Source organism: Zingiber officinale, chromosome 4B (genome assembly GCF_018446385.1).
Source record: "Zingiber officinale cultivar Zhangliang chromosome 4B, Zo_v1.1, whole genome shotgun sequence".
NCBI classification, from domain to species: domain Eukaryota; kingdom Viridiplantae; phylum Streptophyta; class Magnoliopsida; order Zingiberales; family Zingiberaceae; genus Zingiber; species Zingiber officinale.
In genome coordinates this window covers 24,655,394-24,681,168 of record NC_055993.1, presented here as the reverse complement: position 1 = coordinate 24,681,168, position 25,775 = coordinate 24,655,394, and the positions used below count along the sequence as shown (strand labels likewise).

At 35.2% G+C, this 25,775-nt stretch overlaps 1 protein-coding gene across 2 annotated transcripts in view; it reads left to right on the top strand.

Annotated features, from left to right (window-relative positions):
- LOC121974872 (tRNA (adenine(58)-N(1))-methyltransferase non-catalytic subunit trm6-like) overlaps positions 1–25,498 on the top strand; it is a 31,100-nt gene extending 5,602 nt beyond the window's left edge. Inside the window, exons 7-12 of one of the 2 annotated variants that reach the window (XM_042526144.1) lie at positions 7,427–7,551; positions 22,890–22,983; positions 23,602–23,961; positions 24,032–24,137; positions 24,714–24,800; positions 24,962–25,498. In XM_042526144.1, coding sequence (XP_042382078.1) covers positions 7,427–7,551; positions 22,890–22,983; positions 23,602–23,961; positions 24,032–24,137; positions 24,714–24,800; positions 24,962–25,063 — 874 coding nt within the window. In that variant the 3' untranslated portion in view covers positions 25,064–25,498. Of the gene's footprint in view, positions 1–7,426; positions 7,552–22,889; positions 22,984–23,601; positions 23,962–24,031; positions 24,138–24,713; positions 24,801–24,961 lie in introns of those variants that run through there. The other variant, XR_006110132.1, reaches the window with a different exon arrangement.
- Positions 25,499–25,775: the final 277 nt, after the last annotated feature.

Sequence of the window (25,775 nt, the reverse complement as noted above, 5' to 3'; positions counted from 1 at the left end):
GCAGGATAATCGTTATTTTACCCGACGTTAGTTGGTATCAGAGCAAGGTTGGTTCCGGTTGAGGAAGCCATCATATCCAATGAAAGGACATCGTGGAAGTGGTCGTGGTAGGCAAGTTCCGATGGAGGAAGTTGAGCACCGTGAAAGACGGTTGAGGATTGATAGAGACAAGTCGCAGATTTATATCAGCGTGTAGTGGTGGCTACATGAAAACTTGAAGATCGTGAGGTACGTGGTCAAGAGGATCGACTTGGAGATCTCAGATTTCAAATTGATTTACCCGAATTTTATGGTACGTCACAAAGAGAGAATATTGTTGATTGGATCAATAAAGTGGAGCGGTTCTTTGACCATAAACAAGTTCCGGATCGGATGAAGGTGAAGTTGATTGCCATCAAACTCGAAGGTCTAGTATCGACATGGTGGGAGCACTTGCGACGCTTACAAGGCCGTAAGGCAAAGATCAAGAATTGGGAGAAGATGAAGAAAAATATGAAAGGTCAACTTCTTCCCTTTGGCTACACTCAAACTTCGTTCCAAAGACGATTAGGTTTTGCCATGGAGGACGATAGCTTTGATGCCCAAGAAGACCTTGACGAAGACGTAATTTATGGTGATGGCCTTGAGACTTTATTTGCTTGTGAGGAATTTGACTCAGAAGAAATTGAAGAGAAATCTCGATCTTAAATTGGAGACGAGACCAAGATGATTAGCGGGCCGATATATGAGAATAATAGTGATAAAGATTGTGTTTTGGCGGTCGTTGATTCCAATGCTCCATAAAATTCCCTTGAACAATCTGTAAAAGCTCCCGAAGCTGATGTAAAGGAGTTGGGAAGTACGGTCCAACATCATGAAGGTGGTGGGAAAGAAAGAGGGTTTCAAATACATGTTTCCCGACCGCATTTTGCATGCCCTCACCAATCACGCTCCTAAATTCCTCGGCCTCTTGCTTGGCATGAAGATCCTGATCAAGGAGTTGGGCGAGTTGCGCAGCTAGTGTGATGACGTCAAGCGAGAGGTCAATAACGAGGCCTGCCAGGGAGGCCACCAACGAGGTCATGCTTTGGCTCCAAAACGTCGAGCGTCGCTGGCAGCCTGCATAACGAATGACTTCGAGATCAACAACGTAAACCTGGCCGCCGTCGACTCCCGATCCAAGCTTGCCGTCAGCTACCACCTCAGCAAGCATGCCAAAGTCGCCTGCGGTGAGGCCACCATGCTCAAAACCAAGTCCCGCTTCAACAAGGTCGCCGATCGGCTGATGCCGATCCGCTTTGTGGAGAGCCCTAGCGCGCTCACTGTAGGCATGGACTTAAAGATCGAGCAGCTTCAGAAGACATGAGGAGACGATGTGGGTGCCATTGGGATCCATAGCATGGGCCGCGTCAGACAGATGACGCTACTTAATTGGTTCAACAATGAGTTGCTCATCTAGGTGACACACCTCGACGTGGTGAATTCAGTTAGGGTCACCCGTAATTTTGACGTAGAGAAGATTCGATCATGTGTCATCATCATGTGTTCGACCTCTCAGGAGAATTGCCTGAGGTCGAAGCCACGACCGAGGGCGAATCAGCCTGTTGCTAAGGATGTCGCTTTTGGGTTGAATTCTGCTAACGCTTCTAGATTGTGTAGTCAAATTGAGAAGTTGGCGTTCCTCAAGATGTATGGTGAATCTTTGGAATTGTTTGAGATCTATAGATTGAAGCACAAACTCGTCGCAGCGGACACCAACACCTATGATGCTCTCATCAGTGCTTGTATTAGTCTGAAATCAACCAGAGCATTAGATTTGGTGTTTTGGCATATGATCGATGTAGGTTTTGAGATGGATCAGTATATGTGAAACCATTTGCTGGTCATGCGGATGAAATGCGGCATGATGGCGGATGCACGAAGACTGTTTGATGAAATGCCTGAGAGGAACATTGTGTCTTGGAGCATTCTTATCCATGGTTACGTGCGATGCGGATACCCAAAACAAACTTTGGAGCTCTTCCAACGAATGCTCGTTGAAGGAGTTAGAACTGATCAAGTCCGTGCAGTCGGTGTCATTTCCGCATGTTTGCAATTGGGTGCGCTTGATCAAGGTCGATGGATACACTCCTACATGAAGAAGAATAGTCGATTGCTGGACGTTGTCATGGAGACAGCATTGGTCGAAATGTACACAAGATGTGGGGACTTGCAGCATGCCCGGTTGATGTTCAACCGAATGCCAAAGAGGAGCTTTTGGGTGAAAACATGCCGTACGGCTTCAAAAAGGTTTCATAACAAGATATCACTGACCAGTAGTTCAGACCAAGGTATCAGGTGCAGCCCTCTCTCAAGCAAGGCTCTTAATTGCTCTGCTGGTAGGAGGGACAGCAAGACCCCAATTGCAGCGACAAAAAGTTCTATTGTTTCTTTCCAATCAATATTCCATTGGAGCAATGGAATAGTGATTGGAAAGAAACAATAGAACTTTTTGTCGCTGCAATTAGTGATTTCATCTAAGGATGTTTTACCCTTGAATATCACAAGAGGCACCTACTTGGAGTCCAATCAATTTCCCCTGCCTTTACATTCATATTAGACTTCACAGATGAGGCAGTGCTTGACCAACTCTACACCTTGGTTTTCTCCGAGTCCTCATCATGCTTTGTGGGTTGTTCCATCACACGGGTCACCTTTTGATTCAACGGCACATCATTCTTCTGCAATAACTTCTGAAACATCTCAAGTAACACCTGCAAGAGACACTTCTAAATTTCATGCAGCAAATATGCAGTTTACCTCTCCAAGTGCCTTGCTGCCTCGTCAAGACACTCCAAGTATTTTGACAGTAATGTCAAGTGAGATTCAAAATAAGGAAGCTTCTCCTGTAGGAATTAAAAGCCCCTCTACTAGGGAGAAGTCCAAAAAGAGGAAAAATATTTCTGCATTGGAGGAGCCTCTGTTGAATATTTCTACTTCCCAATCTCAACCAGATTCTGCTTCTGCCATATGTCACTAGTAATCTGCCTAGTTCTTCATCCCTTCCTCAATTGTTTAGTTCACTAAGTCCCATTTCTACATTGTGCTTTGATCCAAGTGGAATTTTGCTGGTCACAGCTTTCTATCCACGGTCACAACATCAACATTTTTGGTTTTATGATCTCTATGCTTGACAGTTCTGAAGGATCCAATGCTAAAGGCTCTTATATTCATCTCTATAGGTTGCAGCGTGGCATTACCAATGCAGTTACAGGACATCAGTTTCATTTATTTGAACTTTTTTCTTCTGATGCTGTTACAATTCAGGGAGGTTAAATTTGCAAACACCTTGTCTGCTATAAATACACAGTTTGTTGATGCAAACGATCAAAAGTTTGAAGCTGATGAAGCAATCAACTTGGTTGAAATATAGTCTGCTGATGGAATTGATTTGTGCAAAATTGGTTTTGAGTTTCTAAAATTTGGAAATAAAGTTGCATCTGGATCAACGAGAATTCCCAAGGTTCAACAATTGCTAGTATTTTTGCTGATTTGGCACCCGATGATCTTCCTCATGGGCTACCACTTGAAACTACTCTGAAGGACGAGTTCTTTTTAACCTTGGGCCAGATTATTGTTATTATTTTTGTAATTTTATAATTTTATAATTTTCAGTTTTTTTGATATTAAGGATATTTTTGGTTATTTTTTTTATATTATATTTTAGGATTCTAAATCCGTTTAGAATTTTTTAGGATTTGTTTTTGCCTTTTTTATTAGGATCTCTTTCCTTTACAAGATAGGAGTCGAGGTCTAAATATTAAAATTTCTTTTCTTTTTGCATCTTAAGGTTTAGAGTCTATATAAGAGTCCTGTTTAGTTGTTTAAAAGATAATCCTCTATTCTTAATAATATTTCCTTTGTTTTTGGTAAAACATAGAGAACGACAGGTTTCTCTTTGTTTTTGGTAAAACATAGAGAATGATAGGTTTCTCTTTGTTTTCGAAGAATTTTCTTTTTGCCTTCTCCTCAATTCTTTCTTCTCGTCAGCCCGCAGGATAATCGCTATCTTGCCCGGCGTCAGAATATGAATTTATAATTTCATTAATTGTTATTATTATTATTAAAAGTTATAGTTATTAATTTGACATTGCAAATATATTTAATAATAATATATATATTTGATTAATTCGGTGAGGATAGTTTAAAACAATAATATACTAAAATATTAGAAAAAGTACCAACAATAATTTGAATGATTTTAAAATATAATATAAGAACAAATATTATTAAATGTCGAAACTATTGTTACTAATTTATTTATTTATTATATTCAATTATTATTAATTAAATATAATTATTAAATTATAATTTGATGAGTGTATAATTATTTAGCAAATAGTTCTATTTATTTATATATATTTTTTTATTAATTTTGAAATACCTAATATGTACGCGTAGAATGACTTATAGTATTGTTGATAGCGTAGAAGTGTAAATTAGGTTGGGTTGTGTGTGACTCAACGTGCCATGATGGGTTGTGCCCGACACAACATGATAATAGTTGTCATTTTAGGCCTGACCTGTTGAGTGGTCGGACCAATGGCGGTGGCTTGGCTCGATTCGAAGCTAAGCCAAGCACCCAATTTTGGGCTATGTTGAGCCAAGCACTCAATCCTGGGTTGTGCACGGCTTGCGTGCCAAGCTTGGCTCAGATTCTTAAAAATAGGGTTGTAAACAAGTCGAGCCGAACTTTGTGGTGTTCACGAGCTTAAAATGAACCAAATTTTTGAAATGATTGTTCAAGCTTGACTTGGTTCATTTTTTATGAGCTTGAGCTTGTTTGAAGTTTGAAGCTTGGCTTGAGCTTGGTTCGTTTAGATGTTATCAAACTCTTAATTTAAGCTTGGCTTGAGCTTGAGCTTGATTTGAGCTTGGCATCGTTTAGATGCTATCGAGTTCTCAATTCAAGCTTATTTGATTGTTTGAAACTTTTAGTTGTTTGATTAATTATTGAGCTTGATAATTAAAACTTATTTGTTTATTTTATGTTATTTTATTATTTATTTAGCATATTGATAAGAATTTTATTATGAACATGGTTCTTGAACATTATTCACGAATGTTGTTCACAAACATTGTTCACGAACGTTGTTCACGAACGTTGTTTACAAACGTTAACGAGCTAAATGTATATGTGCTCAAGCTTATTTATTTATTAATCTTGTATATTGAATGAACATAAACAAGCTCTTACCAAGCCGAACACCAAGCTTGTTCACGAACGTTTGATTCATTTACAACCCTACTTAAAAATAAAAAAAAACAAAACAAAAATAGAGAAAAAAATAAAAATTTTAAAAATAAAAAAATCTATAAAATATCATGATATATATTATAAAAAATATTTCTATTATTATTATTATTATTATTATTATTATCAAAGTAGGGTTGGGCACGTCTAATCTGGGCTCTCGCCTTTGTCTGGCGGCTAAGACCAACTTGGAGGTACGTGCCTAGGCCTAGTTAACTTGTTTTGACATGTTTAATTCTAGACACGCAAAAGAAAACAACTTTGTAGGTGTAGTGTCATATAGATTTTTTCATGCCCTTGTTTATCAAAATTTACGAAAAATCTACTTATAGATCCAAACATTCAGAACATGCTTGTCCATTCAATTAATCTATTTATTGGGGGCAACTCATCATTTTTTTAGTATTTTGAATAATTTCTTGAAATGTAAGTTAGGTGGCGTTTGGTTCTCTCCTAGGAATCAGAATGAGAATGAGTATCATAGTATTGTGGAATGAGAATGGGTATGAGCTTGGGTAACATTCTTAAAAATAATGTTTGGTTAGTTGAATATTTTCAATCGGAATGAACCTAAATTTCATTTTTTACCCTTAGAGAAAAATAAGAGAAAAAATTAGATGGAAGATAAAGTTGAATGTGAGAGAAACATATGATGAGAGAGAATGATGAGAAAGAAAGTGTGATGAGAGAGAAAGTGTGATGGGAAAAATGATGAGAGGGAAAGTGTAATGAGAGAAAATGAGGAGAGAGAGCGTGATAGGAGAGATTGAGAAGCGAAAAAGTATGATGAGAGAGAAAGTGTGTTGAGAGGAAGAGTGATGGGAAAAATGAAGAGAGAGAAAGTGTAATGAGAGAAATTGAGAGATTGAGGAGAGAAAGTATGATGAGAAAATATGAGGAGAGAGAAAGTGTGAAAAAATGAAGAGAGAAAAAGTGTGATGAGAGAAAATGAGGAGAGAGAGTGTGATGAAAGAGAATGAAGAGAGATAAAGTGTGATGAGAGAAAATATGGAGAGAGAGTATGGTAAGAGAGATTGAGGAGAGAAAGTATGATGAAAAAATGAGGAGAGAATGAAGAGAAGAAAATAATGAGAGAGAGAGAGTGTGTGATGAGAGAGAATACAGAGAGAAAATGGTAGAGAATGCGTGATGAGAGAGAATGAGGAGAGAGAGTGTGATGGAAGATAATGAAGAGAGAGAGAGTGTGATGAGATAAAATATGGAGAAAGAGTATGGTAAGAGAGATTAAGGAGAGAGAAAGAATGATGAGAGAGAAAGCATGATGAAAAAATGAGGAGAGAATGAAGAGAGAGAAAATGATGAGAGAGAGAGAGTGTGTGATGAGAGAGAATATAGAGAGAAAATGATAGAGAATGTGTGATGAGAGAGAATGATGAGAGAGAAAATATGTTGAGAGAGAAAGTGTGATGATAAAATGAGGAGAGAGAAAGTATGATGAGAGAACAAGGAGAGAGAGTGAAATGAAAGAAAAATTGAACAAATATACTAAGGATATTTTCGTCCAAAACTTAATTCTTATTCCCATTCCATCAAAACCCAAGGGAGAGGGCGGGTTTCATCCATACCCAAGTTTTTGGGTTTCATTCCAAAATCTTGATTCCATTTCCATCAACCAAACACAAGGTTTGGGAATGAATCTATTTCTTCATTCTCAAACCTCTAAACCAAACGCCACCTTAGTATTTGCAAGGGTGTAGCCTAACCAAAGGTAAAATGGAAATTGTTATATAGTTTCAAAAAATTTGTGTTGCTTTGGAAGTGAATGGGATTTTCATGGCTTCCTCTTCTAGAATGGTTCGATTTGTTAGTCTCATTTAGTTTAAAAAAAAAACAGCGTATGTGAAGTGATTTTCATTTAAATGAAAACTGAAATGTGGATCGCATATAACTTTAATTTTATTTCTTTGAACACTTAAACAAACATCCGAAGTTCAATTTGCAATTTGCTCTATCCATGCTTGTGTGAAGAAGAATTTTTCTATGATTGCTCCAGTTTTTGCATCTGTTCAATGTTTCTTTTTGCACAAGATTATTCTTTGCATTGCCTATCCATTTGTATTATCACATATTCAACTAACAGTTACTAATTATTCTTAGCAAAATATTTACTTTGATTCTCTTCTTCACTGCTAGATTTTTGCGAGTGGACACACTCTCTCTCCTCCTCAGCATGGCTAATGTAGGCGTTCATTCAGATGTCCTTGTGGTAGATATGATTGGAGGCATGGTTACCGGTGCTGTTGCTGAACGTCTGGGAGGTTGGTCTTTCATTTACTCTTGAGAAATATTCTACCATGAATATATGAAGGCACTAGCACAACTTTTTTTTATATACTTTTAAATGTTTTATTGTTATCCAATCTATATTACAACAATCAAGCTTTATCCCATTAGATGAGATCGACTTTTATTGGTACCCAATCTATACTAGTTTAAAAAAAAATATATCATGATGTACTGTACGTGGCCTCTTGTCTCTATATGGAGTGCTCTATTCCATAAGATTCATTCCATTATTTTTCATCCATCTTGTATCCTACCTCCTTCCCATTGCTAGTTATTGCATTGCTACTGTTCCTACTGTCAATTCCTGTTGCTCTGTCTTTTTGTGGCTACCCAACTCACATGTGTCAGCACCACCTTGTCCCTTTACTCCAATGTCCCCATGTTATGACCTATAGTTCTCATGCTCGGATGTCGTGGATCTAAGGTCTTGACATGGATGCTCCTAAAAATTTACATTTAAGCAAATGTGTCAGTTTTCAACTCCAAGAGTAGGCTTTTGACATGAGTGAAAGGGGTGTATGAAGACTCTGATATTAGTAGTTGCAACTTACCCCTTCCCTGCCATCACTTCCACTGTCCTTCATTTCATGCTTCTAAGCCACTTTGATAGAAGGTCTCTAGTAAAATGACACTACTAAGTTTTTAAAGTGGTAAGAATTTGCTTATGTGGCACATATATGGTTTCTAATATTAATTTATTATTTTATTTTTGTGATAACATTTTGTAAGTCAGAAAAGATTATGTGATAATCTCTACATTTAAACTTCCAAGAAAGTAATGTTTCTTAAGCAAGGTCCTTTACTCTAAGATTGTTGCATTGCAACCAGGTAGTGCTTTCTATTTAAGACTATTTTGCTATTCTAAAAGAGAAATGAGATGAATTGAGTCTATATTAATCATTTCTCTACAATAACAACCAAATTTTTATTTTGCTAAGTGAGGTTGATTATATGGATCCTCCTACGCTAATGATCTCGATCGCCTAACTATATCATCATTTATATTTAAACAAATTTTATTGTTGCTCATAATTTTTTTTGCCTCCCTCTTTCTCTATTAATATGTATATTTATTATAGTCTCACATTGCCTAATTAGATCATTCTATTAGTCGCCTAAGTATATGCACACACCATCCTAAATGTTTCTCTCGAGTTTTCCCCTAATGGTTGTAATCCTCATTCTTTTTTAATGTTCACACTTATCATGTCAATTGTCGTATGCCCGCATATCTATACCTTAATATCCTCATCTTTGCAGCTCTCATCTTTAGCTTGTATGTTGATTCATAGTCTACCATTCAATTTCATATAACATAATAAGTCTAATCATCATTTTATTAAAATCAACATAAAACATAGACAAATATTAAATATGGATCTATCAACATATTGAGCTAATGTTAGATTGTTTTTTGGATGGAATGCATTGAGGCTCAATTGCAACGTCTCAACAGGCACCGCTATATCTCCATAAAAACTTAGGTGTAGTATTAAATATGCAAGAGTACTTACTATATTGGATAAGATGCTAAGTATACCGATTGTCTTAGATTTGAAATATGTAGCATAAGAACGTTGACTGCAAAACAATGGAGGTAGTAAATACAAACAATCATTAGGAGAAAAATTAATATTTTATGTTTACAAAAGATAAAATGTATACGGGAGAAAGCAAAGATGATACTTAGGTTCTAAGTTATGATATACGGGAAATGGGGAAATGAGAGATAGAGTAGATATTGTTGTAGATAGTTCGTTAAGGGCCAAAGAAGTAAGCATAATTAAAAAGAGATTAAGATTATACCTTTTAAGATAATGATAATAAAAAAACTATTAATATAATTAACATATATGCACCTCAAGTAGAATTTGATAAAAGTATCAAGCATTGATTTTGGAAAAACCTAGATGAGTTAGTATAAAAAAAATCTCAAAGAGAAAATCTAAACAAGCATGTAGGAGTAAAAATGAGAAATATAATCAAGATGTATGGGGGTTATATTTTGGAATAAGAAACAAAGAAAAAAACGTAAATTTGATTTTTGCGATATAATAGCTAATATATTTTTCAAGAAAAGAAAAGAACAACTAGTTAATTAAAATGTAGGAATAAAAATGAGAAATATGATTAAGGTGTATGGGGGTTACATTTTGGAATAAGAAATGAAGAAAAAAAAGATAAATTTGATTTTTGAGATATAATAGCTAATATATTTTTCAAGAAAAGAGAATAACAACTAGTTAATTAAAAACTGAAAATAATAAGTCTCAATTGCAACGTCTCAACAAGCACCGCTATATCTCCATAAAAACTTAGGTGTAGTATTAAATATGCAAGAGTACTTACACACTATATTGGATAAGATGCTAAGTATGCCGATTGTCTTAGATTTGAAATATGTAGCATAGAAACGTTGACTACAAAGCAATGGAGGTAGTAAAAACAAACAATTATTAGGAGAAAAATTAATATTTTATGTTTGCAAAAGATAAAATGTGTACGGGAGGAAGCAAAGATGATACTTAGGTTCTAAGTTATGATATATGGGAAATAGGGAAATAAGAAATAGAGTAAATATTGTTGTAGATAGTTCGTTAAGGGCCGAAGTAGTAAGCGTAATTAAAAAGAGATATAGGATTATAACTTTTAAGATAGTGATAAAAAAAATCTATTAATATAATTAGCATATATGTACCTCAAGTAGAATTTGATGAAAGTATCAGCATTGATTTTGGGAAGACCTAGAAGAGTTAGTATAAAAAAAATCTCGAAGAGGAAATCTAAATATGCATGTAGGAGTAAAAATGAGAAATATGATCAGGATTGTATAGGGGTTACATTTTGGAATAAGAAATGAAGAAAAAAAGGTAAATTTGATTTTTGTAATATAATAGCTAATATATTTTTCAAGAAAAGAGAAGAACAACTAATTAATTAAAAACTGAAAATAATAAGTCTCAAATCGATTTTCTTATGGTCGGGAAGAGCTAGAATAGTTTATAAATATTGTAGGGTTTTCCCTAGAGAAAACTTAACCACATTTTGGAATAAGAAATGAAGAAAAAATGTAAATTTGATTTTTGCGATATAATAGCTAATATATTTTTCAAGAAGAGAGAAGAACAACTAGTTAATTAAAAAATAAAAATAATAAGTCTCAAATCAATTTTCTTATGGTCGGTAAGAGATAGAATAGTTTATAAATATTGTAAGGTTTTCCCTAGAAAAAACTTAACGATCCAACATAAATTATAGTGTTAGATAGGTGCCTCAAGTATAGTATTAGTAGGAAAAAATGCATAGTTATGAAAAGCGCACGTCTGGTAGGCGTAAGGCGCAACTAGGTGTGCCATTTGCGCTTGGGCAGTGACCCAAGCACAGTACTTGAATGAAGCGCGCTTAAGCGTGCGCGCTTAAGACACAATTTTCCTCGCTTTATTGAAGTTTAAAATTTTTTTTTAAAGTAACACATACCTTCAAATAACTTTTAAATTAATTAGGTTGCATTAACTTGCATGCATGTGACACATTTTTCTTGCTTGACTCTTCCTTTCCCCTAGAAAATGAGCATCAATCTCCCTTGGTTTCTTGCAAACTTATTTATTTTCTATTGCATGACTCTTCCTCTCCCCTAAAAAATCAATATCAACCTCCCCTCCCCTCCACTCTTTTCTCAAACGTGAACTCTTCTCCCGCCTACAACATCAACATCAGTCTTCTAAATTTGGCTACACTTTCTTGTCTTTCTCCTTTTGTTTCATCATAATGGTATGTTTTTTTCTCACATATTTAAGTTCATAAGTTTTCTTATCAATTTTATTTTTTCTCATAAATTAAATTGTAAATTAGTTAAGAAATTTACATTCTAATGATTCTGTTTTTTCGTTCCTCACAAATTCAAATTGTAAATTAGTTTAGAATTTTCATACCACTAATTTTAATTTTTCTTTAATTTGAAATTTGATTTTGATTATGAAGATAATCTATTACAACATTTGAATGTTAGTGAATTTTATATTTACATTATTGTTTAATAGTTTATGAAATATTTAAATTTTATTAGTAAAATATTTTAGTAAAAATTCCCTATATATGTTTGAATTGTAAAAATATACGCTCAAATGTCTTACTTCGGTAAGGTGTACGCCTCACTTTGCGTCTAGTGCCTTAGCCCCCACGACACCAATGTGATTTTGGGCCACACCTTAAACAACTATGGATAAATGTGCATAGTTCATATGATCAAGGGGTGAAATTTAAGGATGATCAAGGGGTGAAATTTAAGGATGAGAAGTAAAGTATATTTAAATAGAGGATAGAAGAAAAGTATTAAAAAAAATACATAACAGCTCGACTACAACATAACATAAAATGACGTCAAATTTAAAAACGATGATTAAGAGCATACTCGGTGAGTCAAGAGGACATATATCATTAAATAAAGAATCTTAATGATGGAATGAGGAATACAAGAGAAAGTGACGGAAAAACAAATAGCATATAGGTTAAGAACGAAGAAAACTTAAACAAGTGTAGTAGTAAAAAAACTAAGAAAGCAGTGAGTGAAGTCAAGAATAAAACTATCGAACGCTTGTATCGACGGCTTAATAAAAAAGAAAAGGAAAGAGTCATCTATATAATAGCTAAAACGAGAGAGGAAAACAATGAATCTTACTCAAATAAAATATATTAAATTGAATGAATTCAATAGGGTACTAGTGAAGGATGAAAATTTAAGAGTGGTAAAAAGATATTTTCATCCACTTTTGAATAAAGATTTTAGTTAATAACTTAGTGAAACAATAATTTAGAAATTTAAATTTTTATTGAAAAATTTAAACTTCAAAGGTAAAACCACCATTGACAGGAATGCAAAATGGGAAAATGATTACATATTCTAATAAGAAATGAAAGTGCCTAAGCAGCAGAGTATAAAATAGCTTATAAAGTTATATTGAAAATAAAGAAAATGTCTTATCAGTGAAGGATAGGTACTCTACATCCTTGATATAACAATAGAGTACAAAATTGTGTGAATTAAAGGAGCATCAAGTTGATGTGTCATACCATAAAACTTTGAGAAAAAGTGATTGAGAAAAAAATTAAGACTAAAGTGACTAAAAACTAATTTGGATTCATACATAAATAGTCGACAATAGAAGTTATACTTCTTTTTAGACAACTGATTAAAAAAGTATCAGGAAAAAAAGACTTACACGTTAAATTCATTGACTTAGAAAAAATTTATGACAAAGTCCCGAGGAGAAAATTTATGTGAAGAATTTAAAAAAAAAATATTAACATAGCGTACGGTATATTGTAGAGTCATCAATTTGGATTGGGTTCGTTGGATTGGCCCACTCATCAAATAATTTAAGCAGATTAGCTTGAAATTTTATCAACTCATTTAAAAGTGAGTCTAATCAAGCCAACCCACACAGGTTGCGAATCTAGGCGCGGTGGGCTCGAGTTGACCCGCGACTTGAAAAGGAAAAAAAATGGAAAATTTAAAATAGAAAAGACCGTCAATTCAAAGTTTCAAAGTTTATCTATGAAATGATCAAATTCAATGAATTATAAGGGGTTTTCTATATTTTTAATGGGTTGGCGCTACTGACCCGCAACTTATCTTGGTTGGGTTAGATTGGAAATTTCCCAGCCCGCCCCGTCCAGCTAGATGACGGATTTTTGGCGGGCCGACCCGTCTAGCAATGTCATGGGTTGGTCGTCTAGTATATGTTAGGACACTTTGGGAGCTAGAGAGGGGGGGTGATTAGCTCTAATCACTTCGTCGATGATGATTTGCAGCGAAAACTCGAAGCAATACTAACACCCTTGATTTTACTTGGTATCTAGCTCTTACGGTGACTAATCCAAGAATTCACTCTCCTCACTCACAGTACACTATGAAAACCTCCTTCTAGGAGGCGGAGAAGCCTCATACAATCACAACACGAGAAATACAATGAGAGATACAACAAAGATACAACAAGAATAAGGAAAGTAAATACAACAATAAGGTACCTTGCTCTTAATCTCTTGTTGCTATGGACTGCCTCTTAATGCTTGGAAAGTGCAAAACACTTATCTTCCAAAAGCTCCAAGAACTGACGGAGAAGGGCGGAGAAGAAGAGTGCAATTTGAATCTCTGCGAACGCCTTTATATCCCACGTATTAGGACTCCCAATTGATTGGTCTTACCCCCAATCGATTACCACATCAGATCCGATCAAATCCAACCGTACAAATCTCGCAACGGCTTTTTGCTGCCTCTCCCAATCGTTTACTCAATCGATTATGAGGCTTCTTAATCTATCGCCTAATCAATTACAAAGCTCATTCGCTCACATACTTCTCCCAATTGATCACCTGATCGATTCAGAAGCCACTGTTTGTCATGAACTTTTTCTCCCAATCGATTACCTAATCGACTAACATGGCTTCAATCGATCACCTATCGATTCAAAAACCAATGTTCGTAGCAAAGAAACACGCCCATTCGATCACCTGGCGCAGCTCTTGATCAATTACCCAATCGATCAGACACCTTCTATTTTGCGAATAAATACTCCCAATCGATCACCTGATCGATTGGCTTTGGCCCAATCAATTACTAAATCGATTGTCCAATCCTAACTTGCTTAACCAAGTCTAGGGTTCCCTTGCTCAACCTCCAACCAACTGTGACATGTTGGGATTTCTTCACCAAGTGTTCGATCAACCTTTTGACCCACTTAGATTTTCTCTAATGCCAAATTTCCGTTGGACTTATGATCACCAAGTGTGATCCTCCTTGGCCCACTTGAATTTCCTCTTGCCTAACCGCAATTAAGATTTTCCTCTTGCCAACGTGCAGTCCTCCTTGACCCACTTGTCTTTTGCCCAACCTCAATTAGGTCTTTCATTTGCCAACATGAGGTCCTCCCTGGCCCACTTGGACTTTCCTTTTGCCAACATGCGATTCTCCTTAATTGACTTTCCTTTATCTAACCGCAGTTAGAACTTTACCTTGCCTAACCTCCAGTTAAAACTTTACCTTTGCCTAACTCTCGAGTTAGGACTTTGTCTTACCTAACCTTCATTAGGACTTTCCCATTCAAGTATCTGATCCTCCATGACCTACTTGAACTTTCCTCTCACATATCAAGTATCCGGTCAACATTGATCTACTTGGCCTCTTCTTCACATATTGTACAAACATCGAAACGGATTACCATAGTGCATGTTTATAGATATTGTTTTGGACGATGAGACATGTGAGGATAAATGATAAACTCGAATCTTGGTCAGAAACACTAAAAAAAGATTTCAAACTTTAGTAAAGATAGAATATCTTATATTTGTTTAGTAGTAGTAGACAATTATCAAGATAACAGATGACGAGTTATTCGTAGCTAAGAGTTTTAAGAATTTAGATTCGTTTTTGCAGAAGGATAGAGGTCTTTGCTTTCTCCCGTATACATTTTATCTTTTGTAAACATAAAATATTAATTTTTCTCCTAATAATTGTTTGTATTTACTACCTCCATTGTTTTGCAATCAACGTTCTTATGCTACATATTTCAAATCTAAGACAATCGGTATACTTAGCATCTTATCCAATATAGTAAGTACTCTTGCATATTTAATACTACACCTAAGTTTTTATGGAGATATAGCGGTGCTTGTTGAGACGTTGCAATTGAGCCTCAATGCATTCCATCCAAAAAACAATCTAACATTAGCTCAATATGTTGATAGATCCATATTTAATATTTGTCTATGTTTTATGTTGATTGACAACCTAACGCAACCATCCTCCTTTAGCTGAGCTTGGGACCCTTTATGGTGGAGTTTATTTGCAACCGGCGGAGTTATAAATATTTTCTTTCTCAGTGATAAAATATGTAATTTCTTAATGCAAAGATTTTATCTAGCTTATATCCTTCTCTTTTCATGGGTTCCAACTCATATCAATTCATCGATAGCCTTATCTTGTGTAGTTCATGTAGCAATGTCGTCTCAAGAGGAATGTTGGCGTATTAAAATCCTCTCATCACCTGAATCAACCTTTGTTATTTGTTTGCTTTCTTCTCATTTTGTTCCAATTGCGCACCTTGATGTGTCTTTATTAGTAAAGCTCAAGCCTCCTCCCAAGCCAGGCAATCTTATTTAGCCATCTTTAACCCTATGTTTACTTTGAAAGATGGAAAAGGGAAGGAAAGGAATTGACGGTGGAAAAAATCCATAGGGCATGGTAAGAGAAAGGAAGAGAAAAGAAAAGAATATGAGGGAAAGGGAAAAGGAAAGAGGAAAAATGAGGGAAGACAAAAAATCACATGAGTGGAGTTGTCGGTCTCGGTTGCACGAAGCGACCTCGCACGGGCGGAGCCGACAACTGTCGTTCGTGCCGCACGAGTCGATCTCACATATGGGGGCTGCAGTCGCACAAGATCGCCGCATTGCGCTCGCGGGGCCGTTGATTGCGGTGGTGCTGCGCCGTTGTGCTGTTGTGTTGGAGAAGGGCCTTTGGCTGTGCGAAAGGCTGTGCACGAGACCTAGGTGGGACTTGACTTGGGTTGGAGAAGTGAGAGCACTATAAAAAAAAATAGTCAATTTGTGAATCTGTGATGAAATTTTTTTCGTCCCGAATTAGGGTCACCAAATTCTGTGACGAAATTATGAAAATTCTGCGATGAATTATGTTTTCATCGCAAGTTTGTGACGATTTATTTTTTGTTGCCAAATTGTGCAAAGAATAGGAATTCTGTGAATTTCAAATCTGACGAAAATATGTTTTCCTCCCAAATTTTGGGATAGATTTGCGATGAATTAGTTTTCGTCGCCAAAATCGTTTGAACAATAGGAATTCGGCGCACGACTTCATGAACTTCAAATCTGTGACGGAAACACATTTCGTCACAAATTTGGGGCGAAAAATTTTTCATCCCAAATCTACGACGAAAACATATTTTTCTTCGCAGATTCGGGGACGAAAACCTATTTTCGTCCCAGAACTTCGATACACAGTGACATTTTGCAAAGAAAATATCGGCGCCAAATTCGTCACAAAACACATAATATTTCAATAGAACCTCCCCATTTAACCTGTTCTTACAAATGATATATACATACAAATTAAAATCTGTTCAAACCATACCAACAAATACAAATTCTAGTTTAACATCCCGACACAACATACACAACACAAGATATACAAATTCAAATATCCATAACAACATCAAGTTCAACATTCTTCCAGTTTAACAAATCAAATCTCCCATAAACAGTCTCAAAAGGATAGATAGAGGAAATACAAAAAGAGATCAAATCATCGTCTTATTCTTCCTCGGTAGTCACTTCCTCTTCCATACTTCCTTTTCTTCTTTTCCTGCATCAGAAAACAAACAAACAAACAAACAAACAAACGTAAAGTAAAATATTACATAATTACACATGTATGCCACAACAAATTTGGTAATTCATTTAAGTTAGGGCATAAACTAAATGAAAAGTAGATAACAAGTATAAACTTTATGCACCCTCTCAACTTAAGCTTGCCTTAGATTTGAGATTTTATCATGGAGTGAGCTACTATTGATGCGGTCATAGGTTTACTAACTTAAGCCTCTACACTTCTCTTTGATGCAATAAAAATAACCAAATGACGACAGAAATACATGCAATTGACCACAAGAATAATAAGATAAGCATGGTGATGAAACATGTCATTTCAAGTATGGTTTAAAGTGCCGTGCCGAAATGGTCGAAACGAGCGAAACGTCTCGTTCCACTCGACGACCGGCACCGGCACCAGCACGACCCCAGCACCAGACCCACGACAGGTGCGATGTGTTGCGCGTCACAGCAGAGGGGTCGCTCGACCTTGCAACAGTAGCGGGGAGGCCGCATAATCCTTTAGCTGCCGCCGTGGAGGCATCATGCGATCCTGCGGTCATTGCAGAGGGGTTGCACGACCAACGTAGCCGCGTCGAAGGAGTCATGCAATCCCCACGGCCATGGCTGGTCGCGCAACCCTGCGACAGCACCCAAGTCATGCGGGCTCGCGAGTGGTGTCGGATTTCAGATTTTTTTTAAATTAAACTTAGGTTAATTTTTTTTAATCAACTCCTAGTTATGGTGGAGATAATTTAAAGAGGCATTATTAAATCCTAATAAAATTATCTAATTAATTTTATATTTCATTTATTTTAATTAAAAAATTATAATAAAATTTTTATTTATTTATTTATCTATTTTCATGTCTTTTCCTTTTTTAAAAGATTATTTTTTATCTTGTTTATTTTTTAAATATTTATGTTAAATATTTTAATTTTTAATTAATATATTTTATATTTAAAAATACCAAAACTATATCGGCACTATACGGTACTGAAATCGTATCGTTCCGGTTCAGGATCGAAATTTCGGCATGGGTCGAAATTTTAAACCTTGATTTCAAGCAATATATCATAATACAAATACTAAAATGCTTAATTGAAATAAATATAATTACCCTTCTTTCTTCATTTGAAGACGCTGATGCAAGAAGAAGAATAAGAGATATTCTTTCTCCATGTGACTTTGATTCTAAATTACTACAATTATTAAAAGTTTGAATATTAAAATTTTATATTCTTGAAACCTTTTATTTTATGTGAGGTGATTAAAATTATTTCCTTAGTGTGTATATTTATTATTGAGTATTACAACAAAATTATTCTAATCGACTAATTATATATTCAAATTGACAAGATCAAGAGCCAACCGACTTAATCAAGCAAATTTGTTTCATAATAATTAAATTTATTTGGACATGACCTTTACTGTTGAGATTCTCTAGGATGTCTAGTATCAATGAAGAGGGAGTTCTATTGATAATCTCTATGCGATCATCACTAGAACATATAGATGCAATAAAGGGCCTAAATGGAAAAGATTATTTTTCATTGTATTTTTCCTTTATAATTACATGATGTAGTGTTTTCAGTCAACAAATGAGTTATCGACCAAGTGTGAAGAACTTGAGGCTATTTAGTATTGCAAAACAAATGCAATTGTTACTCTTCAAAACTCGTAACAATTTTGAAAAAAAATGGGAATGATTTGAACTTCATAAAGACAAACTGATCAAGTGTTGAAGACATTGCATCTTGCAATTCCATCGAGTCTCATGATGCACATTCAGTTGATTGACCTATCCATGTAACATTATGTTACTAAACAATATTGGTTACATTTGTATACTAGTCGATGCAATATGGCTTAGAACCCTTATTCTTACACCACGGCCAAATGATACCAAGTGGATTCTTGGTGACATTTGGTGGAAGATCAAGGAAAGTGTTCTTCTATTGCTCCAGAAATAATAAAATAACAATGAATTCCTCATCTTATCACAAGAAACAATCAATAGGAATACAAGTCCAAAGTAGAAGCAGTACCTTACATTCTGGCGGTTCTTAGGTTTCACTCATCTTCTTGGAGATGCATGAAACTGCCAATTGGATTAGGAAGACCCAAAGACTTCGGTGACTTATACGATAGGCCGAGAACCAATTGCTAATATCAGAGGTTCTGAAGCACATCAAAATTCGCAAATGTGAGACTATTCTATCCAACAAAAGTATCAAATCAAAAGGAAAGTATAACTCACGGGACGACAAGGAGAACGAAAAATTGTGAGTTTTCAAGCCCTAGGCGGAAGACGGATTAGGAAAGGTGAGAAAACGGAGAAAGATTTAGTATGCGAATAGGAAAGAAGCAAAGGGAGTATGATTTTCTACCTGTGAATGAAGCGGAGAGAGATTAGGCGATTGCGCTGATGAAGGATTGTAGTTCTTGAGTCGTTTCTCCAAGGGGTTTTACTTCTTTCGATTCCTGACTACTTTGATCTATTTCCCGCAACGAGTTTATCGTGAGTTTTTTTCGAGGATTTTCCCAGTAAGGCCGGTAAGGGCCAGCAGGGGCCCCTCGTGGTCGGCCGCGCCCAGTAGGGGCCTGCCGTCGCTGTTGAGGAGGGGAAAAGATAGGGGAGAGGAGCTTATACATTCGTCACCGTCACCCAGGAGGGGGGAGATAAGAAATTAGGGATTAGATCGGCGGGGATTTTAGGGTTTATTTGGCGACGAGGGGAGAGGACCGGAGGAAGCTTATCGCCGCACTCTCGCCATCGCCGTAGCAGTAGGGTTTGGGGGAGGGGGTCGGGATGAATCTAGGATTTGTCCCTGAATTATAAATGTTATATATAATAATCTTAATTATAAATATTAATTTCCTTTTAAATATCATCTTTATTCAAATATTATTGGTTAGTTTTATTCTAAACTGCTATTAATCTTAATTATTGATAAATTTATAAATATTAATTTTAAATAAAGTTAATATAATAATATCAAGTTAATTAAAAAAAGTCACAAAATGACATGTTTTTGGGTTCGTGTTGATTGTAGAACTTATTTCTATTATTATTTTAATGATATGTTTTTTATGTTGTTCCTAATTAAAATAGCTACAACTCCAAGTTTAAAGCCCCTATGGTTTGTCCAAGTCTAATTATGTTGCATTAACAACAACCATATTTGGTATGTATTTTTTTCTAATATTAAATATTTTTATTTTCGTATATTTTTTATTAATTAATGCTATTTATTTTGATTTTTTTTAAAAAAAATTTGTGATTTTGCGACGAATCCGTGGATTCGTCGCCAATTAGCGATGAATCCATAGATTCATTGCAATTCTGCTACGAACCCATGGATTCATCGTAGAATCACAAAATTAAAAAAATTGAATTAAATGAACATTTAAATATTTTATTGGGTACGTGTTGATTGTAGGACTTACTCATTTGCATTAATATTTTAATGACATGTTTTTATGTTGTTTCAAATTTATCTAATTATTTTAAATAATATATTATTTCCAATTTGGGAAAAATGATAATCTCTTTCCTAATTAACGTAATATTGTTAGAACTCTAAGTTTAAAGCCGCATGGTTTTGTCCAAGTCAATAATGTTGCATTAACAACAGCCATATTTGGTATATACTTTTTCTAATATTAAATATTTTTATTTTTATATGAATTATTGCTTTTTATTTTGATTTTTCAAATTTTGTGATTCTGCGACGAATCCACGAATTCGTCACAAATTTGTTCGTTGCTAATTTTGTTTGTAATTAGTGACAATTTATATTTTTGTCGCAAAATTCGTCGTAAATTTGGGACGAAAATAGTTTGTTGTAAAATTTCATTCCTAAATGACTATTTTTTTTAGTGGAGTTGGGAGCTAGGGAATTGCTTTCTACCCAATTTCTACAGATACAAAAATGATCAAAAATTAATCCGTAGACGGATTCGTAATTCAATCTGTTCATCGGGTAAACAAAAGAAAGGAAATAATCCATCTTTTTTTGCATAGTAAATAGGGACCGTGGAAACTTTCCATTGTTTTTATTTCCGTTCTCTCAAGTAAATAGAATCTAATGGTTTTGTTAACCTTTGGTTTCCATTTTATGATGGCTCCTTGTCCAAGTATGTGGCAAAAAATTTATTTGTTCTTATTTATTGCTGCATCCTAAACACTTTGTTGTTATTCTCAATTAGTGCTCTTACCAAATCAGTTAATTGTTTCATCATTTTATCTTTTCCACTCTGCTCTTAGATTCTCCAAATACTAAGTCAATTGATTGAGTTGTTCAAGCTAACATTGTCTAGCTTCTATTAACCTTGTATCGTCTACCTATTTGTCTAGCTTATATGAACCTTGTATCACCTACCTATTCCATCTAACTGTTTGCGTCCACCTAACCTGTTCATGCTGTTCCCTTGATGTCACCCACACCACATCAAAAGCAACTCTGCTGCTGCTAGAAGATAGCTAAACCCCCCCCTCCGATATACTTGGTGAGCGGAATGTGGGGCCGTACCGTCTACCTCAGGATTTGTCAAGTTGTAAGATCTGGATACATGATATATATATATATATATAAGAAGATAGGTAAACCCTTTCAACGTCCCTATGCTGCTCCCTCATCATTCCTGCCCTCTGCTACCCTGTTGCCTCTCATTACTTGCAGCTGAAATGAATTCCTTTCCTAGTGTTATATGAACTTTGCCCTCAATACTTGAATTGAACTATGATCACAGTGATTCATTTTTTTTCACCCATATGAAATGGTTTCCTTCGATTTTCGCCGACGAGATGTTTCTCTAGCCTTCTTATGTTGCTTGTTTGGGTTTATGCCCTTATGCTTGAGAAATTGGGAAATCAAATCAGTCATGGCTGATGCCCATTCATTTTATTTGAAGAAGATTTAACTTCTTCCAGTTATATTTGAAGAACTTTCTGAGAACTTCACCAAGCCTCAATAAGGTTAGTTCCGCTATGTTACATTCAACTTACTATCTCAAACCTTGCACATATTGTTTAAAAAATGATTCTTAAGTAGCTAATTGGCATCTGGTTATTGGCAGTTGTTAAAGTTGTGTAAAGAGTAGGGCTGAACATTTTGGAACTGATGAAGTTGTGTAAACAGTCAAATCTACATGCCTTCATTTAAGGGGTTGGAATAAGGCTGTTCCTCATATACGATAGGCTTTTATATGTATAATTGTTGTAATATTCTTTCTAGGTTACAGTACATCTGTAATATTTAGTCATGTCCTCTGTATAAACTCTTTTTATCATATTCAGAAATGGGGCACTTGCTGATGATATTCCATAATTTAAAAAAAAAATTTCAATTAGTCTGAAGGGTACATTGTTACGCATGTTTTCTTCTGGTTATATTGTGATTTTGGAATCTTAATTTATCTTGCAGTAAGATTTGTAGCAGTTTGTTAAATGATGAGGTTTAATTATATTAAGTACAAGTATTTGCTTTCCTTCTTATGAACAAAGAGCATTTTATGGTTGCTCAAAAGCTAACAATAGAGACAATCATAACAGTTGTGGGAATTATATTTTCCAGTTATCATCAATCTTAACTATGAGTTTGGTCCGTTTCAATTGTTGCATTTATTGCAAATTGATTGTTTTGAATTTAGTTAGTTATATGCCCAACATGATGAAGGGGAGACTTGACGCAGCGGTAAAGTTGTTGCTTTGTGACCTAAATGTCACGAGTTTGAATCCTAGAAACATCCTCTTGCAAAAAACATGGTAAGACTGCGTACAATTAATCCTTCCCGGAGACCTCGTATGGCGGGAGCTTCGTGCACCTGACAAGCTCTTTTTTATATGCCTAACATGATGTTGAATCTTGCTTACTTGAATACTATTTCACTTGAATGTATTAGAAATTTATTTTCTTTGATATGACAGGCACAGGCTATATTTGTAGCACTTATTTTGGTGTAACGCCATACCCATCAGATATAATAAGAATGTTCAACTTCAATAGTGAAGTATACAGCAGGTAATTTTTTTTTTTCAATAATCATTTGAGACATTTTTTTAAATTGGTTGTGAATATTCACCTTTGTATCATGAGGAATGATAAAACAAGCCTTGGGTTTGGGACAAAAATGGCCGTGGCCATTATTCTCTAATATTTGGATGCATTCATACTCAAAGTTGACTCTCAACACCACTATTGGTCTGATGTAAATTTTTTTGGAAAATACTGTTCGGACACTGATCCACATCATTATGGATACTCATACTTGAGTTTGAGTAACATAGATATTATTTTGTGTATATAATCAAATTCAAAAAACATTCGTTAGAAAAGTTGAAATCAGGTATCCAATAAGTTATCCCTTTTGTCTGTACAACCATTATGCTTATGGTAATGAAACTCATTTGCACATTGGTTAACTGCATTAGCACTCTAGCTTGAATTTGGCCGATGGTGGTGTATTAGGCTTGTGCCAGAAATTTTGCAGGAAATGAAGAAATGTCTTATAACAATCACACTAAGAAATTATGAGAACTATTATTTTTTTGACTTCAGTTCAAATAATTTATTTTTCATTCAAAGTGATTTGGTTTTTAATGTTTTGTTATCCAGTTCATATGATTGTACATTATGCAGGATTGTGCATGTACCTGTTTCTGATCTCTCCAAATCACTTGATGACTTTGTGCACTCAGAAATAAGTGCTAAAGCGCCATCTATGCTTCCTGAATCTGCTGAATGCAGGAATTCAATGGATATATCAGAAGTACCAATTCAAAATTTTGATCTTATAAAGGAGAAATCTCTGAACAATGAACAAACATCAGTTATGTCTGATGTTGGTGAATCTCAACATGTTGCTTCAATTTTATGCCCCTCTGGTGCAAATGATTTGGAGCTTGGACATGATACACCAATAACTGATAAACTTGTCAATAAGGGAAGGCAAGCACCATTAGAAACCATGAAGCAGTGGAAGACTAACGGCTTTAGTGGGTAAAACAAATCTTATTACACTAATTGGAAGTGAACTCTTCTAACTTATTGCTCTTTTCAATGTCTGTAGTTTGATAGTTGCTGCACCAGAAGCTGAGGTGGGGACAATAGTTCACAAGCTTCTACCACTTCTAGCATATTCTGCACCCTTCGCAATTTACCATCAATATCTTCAGGTGGTTTATATGTTGGTTATTAATCTTAATTGTCAATTATAAGTTTATAACTTTACAATGATTGAGGAAATAGAGGGTGAACTTACCCTCAGCTTCCTAAATCACTCCACTTTCCAAGTGTCTACAAAACAGAGGATTATACTTGCAATTCCTTCAATCCAAATGAAGCCTAGATTTTGAAGTTCTCTTAGATTTTTACTTGATAGTGGGTCTGCTCGATGAATCATGGTTTCTATTTGCTATATTTTCTAGCCCTACTTGATAAAATTTTTTGTTCTTTAAGTGAACCTACTCATTATGCCTCTAAGATCCAATTAATGAAAATGGTCTCATGAACCAATTTAATAGTGTGATCTCCTATTTAGTAAAGGCTCCTCCCTGACTCATCTATCTGCTAAGTTAACGTGGTTTGGGTGTAAATGTAATCATTGATTTTGATGTTTTCCTTAGTGATCTTTGGAATTTGATTACATTTGGATCTTCCTTGAATGCTTATTATAGCTTTATATTCAATTTCAATTTGCATTTTATTTTGTCATCTCACCCTTATTGTGCTTCACATTGTTATGTTTGCAGCCCCTTGCAGCATGCATGCACAACTTACAGACTTCCAAACTAGCAATCAGTTTGCAAATTTCTGAGCCTTGGCTTAGGGAATACCAGGTATCTCCTGTGATAGATTAGATTACCACTATAACTCATGTGACCAAGAGTGATTGTTATTGATCAATTAGTTAATCTTGTAGAAACTCATTAGTCAAACTCATTTTGATCTGCCCATTTTGTATTGGTGGATAAGTAAATCAAATTTTGTGATGGAGCAGGTTCTTCCATCACGAACTCACCCACTGATGCAAATGAGCAGTTTTGGCGGCTACATTCTTAGTGGAATCAGAATCCGCAACAGTGTTCCAAGCAGCATATAAATGCTGCTTTTGCTCTGGGGTTTCTCTTCTATTTAAACCTTTAGCGAACCTTTCCTGACTGGTTGTGGTTGTCCTCGGCTGTAGCATTCACTGTGGCCTGCTAATTATGAGATTTTTCTGAGGATGTGGTGAGTGCAGCCATCTTGTTGTACATGTATTTATCATATATACTATCTTGGTCCTTCAAAGTAACTTGTTCCTTTTTGAGAAATCATAATGACCTACCTAAACCAACCCTGAAGCTTGAGATTCGTAGCCCAACCTTGTCAGGAAAAAGCAACTGGTTAATGCAGCTAGTGATTTTCTGTCTTCCAAAATGTTGTTCCATACCGTTTTCATTTCGAAGATAGTGAAATGTTTACACTTTGAATGACCAGATGTGATTTCTTAACCTATGAACTTAGCGATAGCTATATTAATGTGACTTTTTTTCAATTTCATGTGTATTTGTGAAGGCTAAGTCGCTTAAATTATGTTCGGCTGTTAATCATCGAGTTCTTTAATTTTGACTTTAGAGTGTATTCACTACTGATCATTTTTATTAGGAAATTTATTCATGTAATTTGTACGAGGCAAAAATTAAATGCTGTTTCTCATTTTCTAAACTATTAAAGATTAGTTTAAATCATTATCAAAAGGCTGCATCTGGCATAGTTTCCTCATTTGTTCGTACAAAAATATATTATCCCCTCTCAAAGCGTATCCTTTTAAA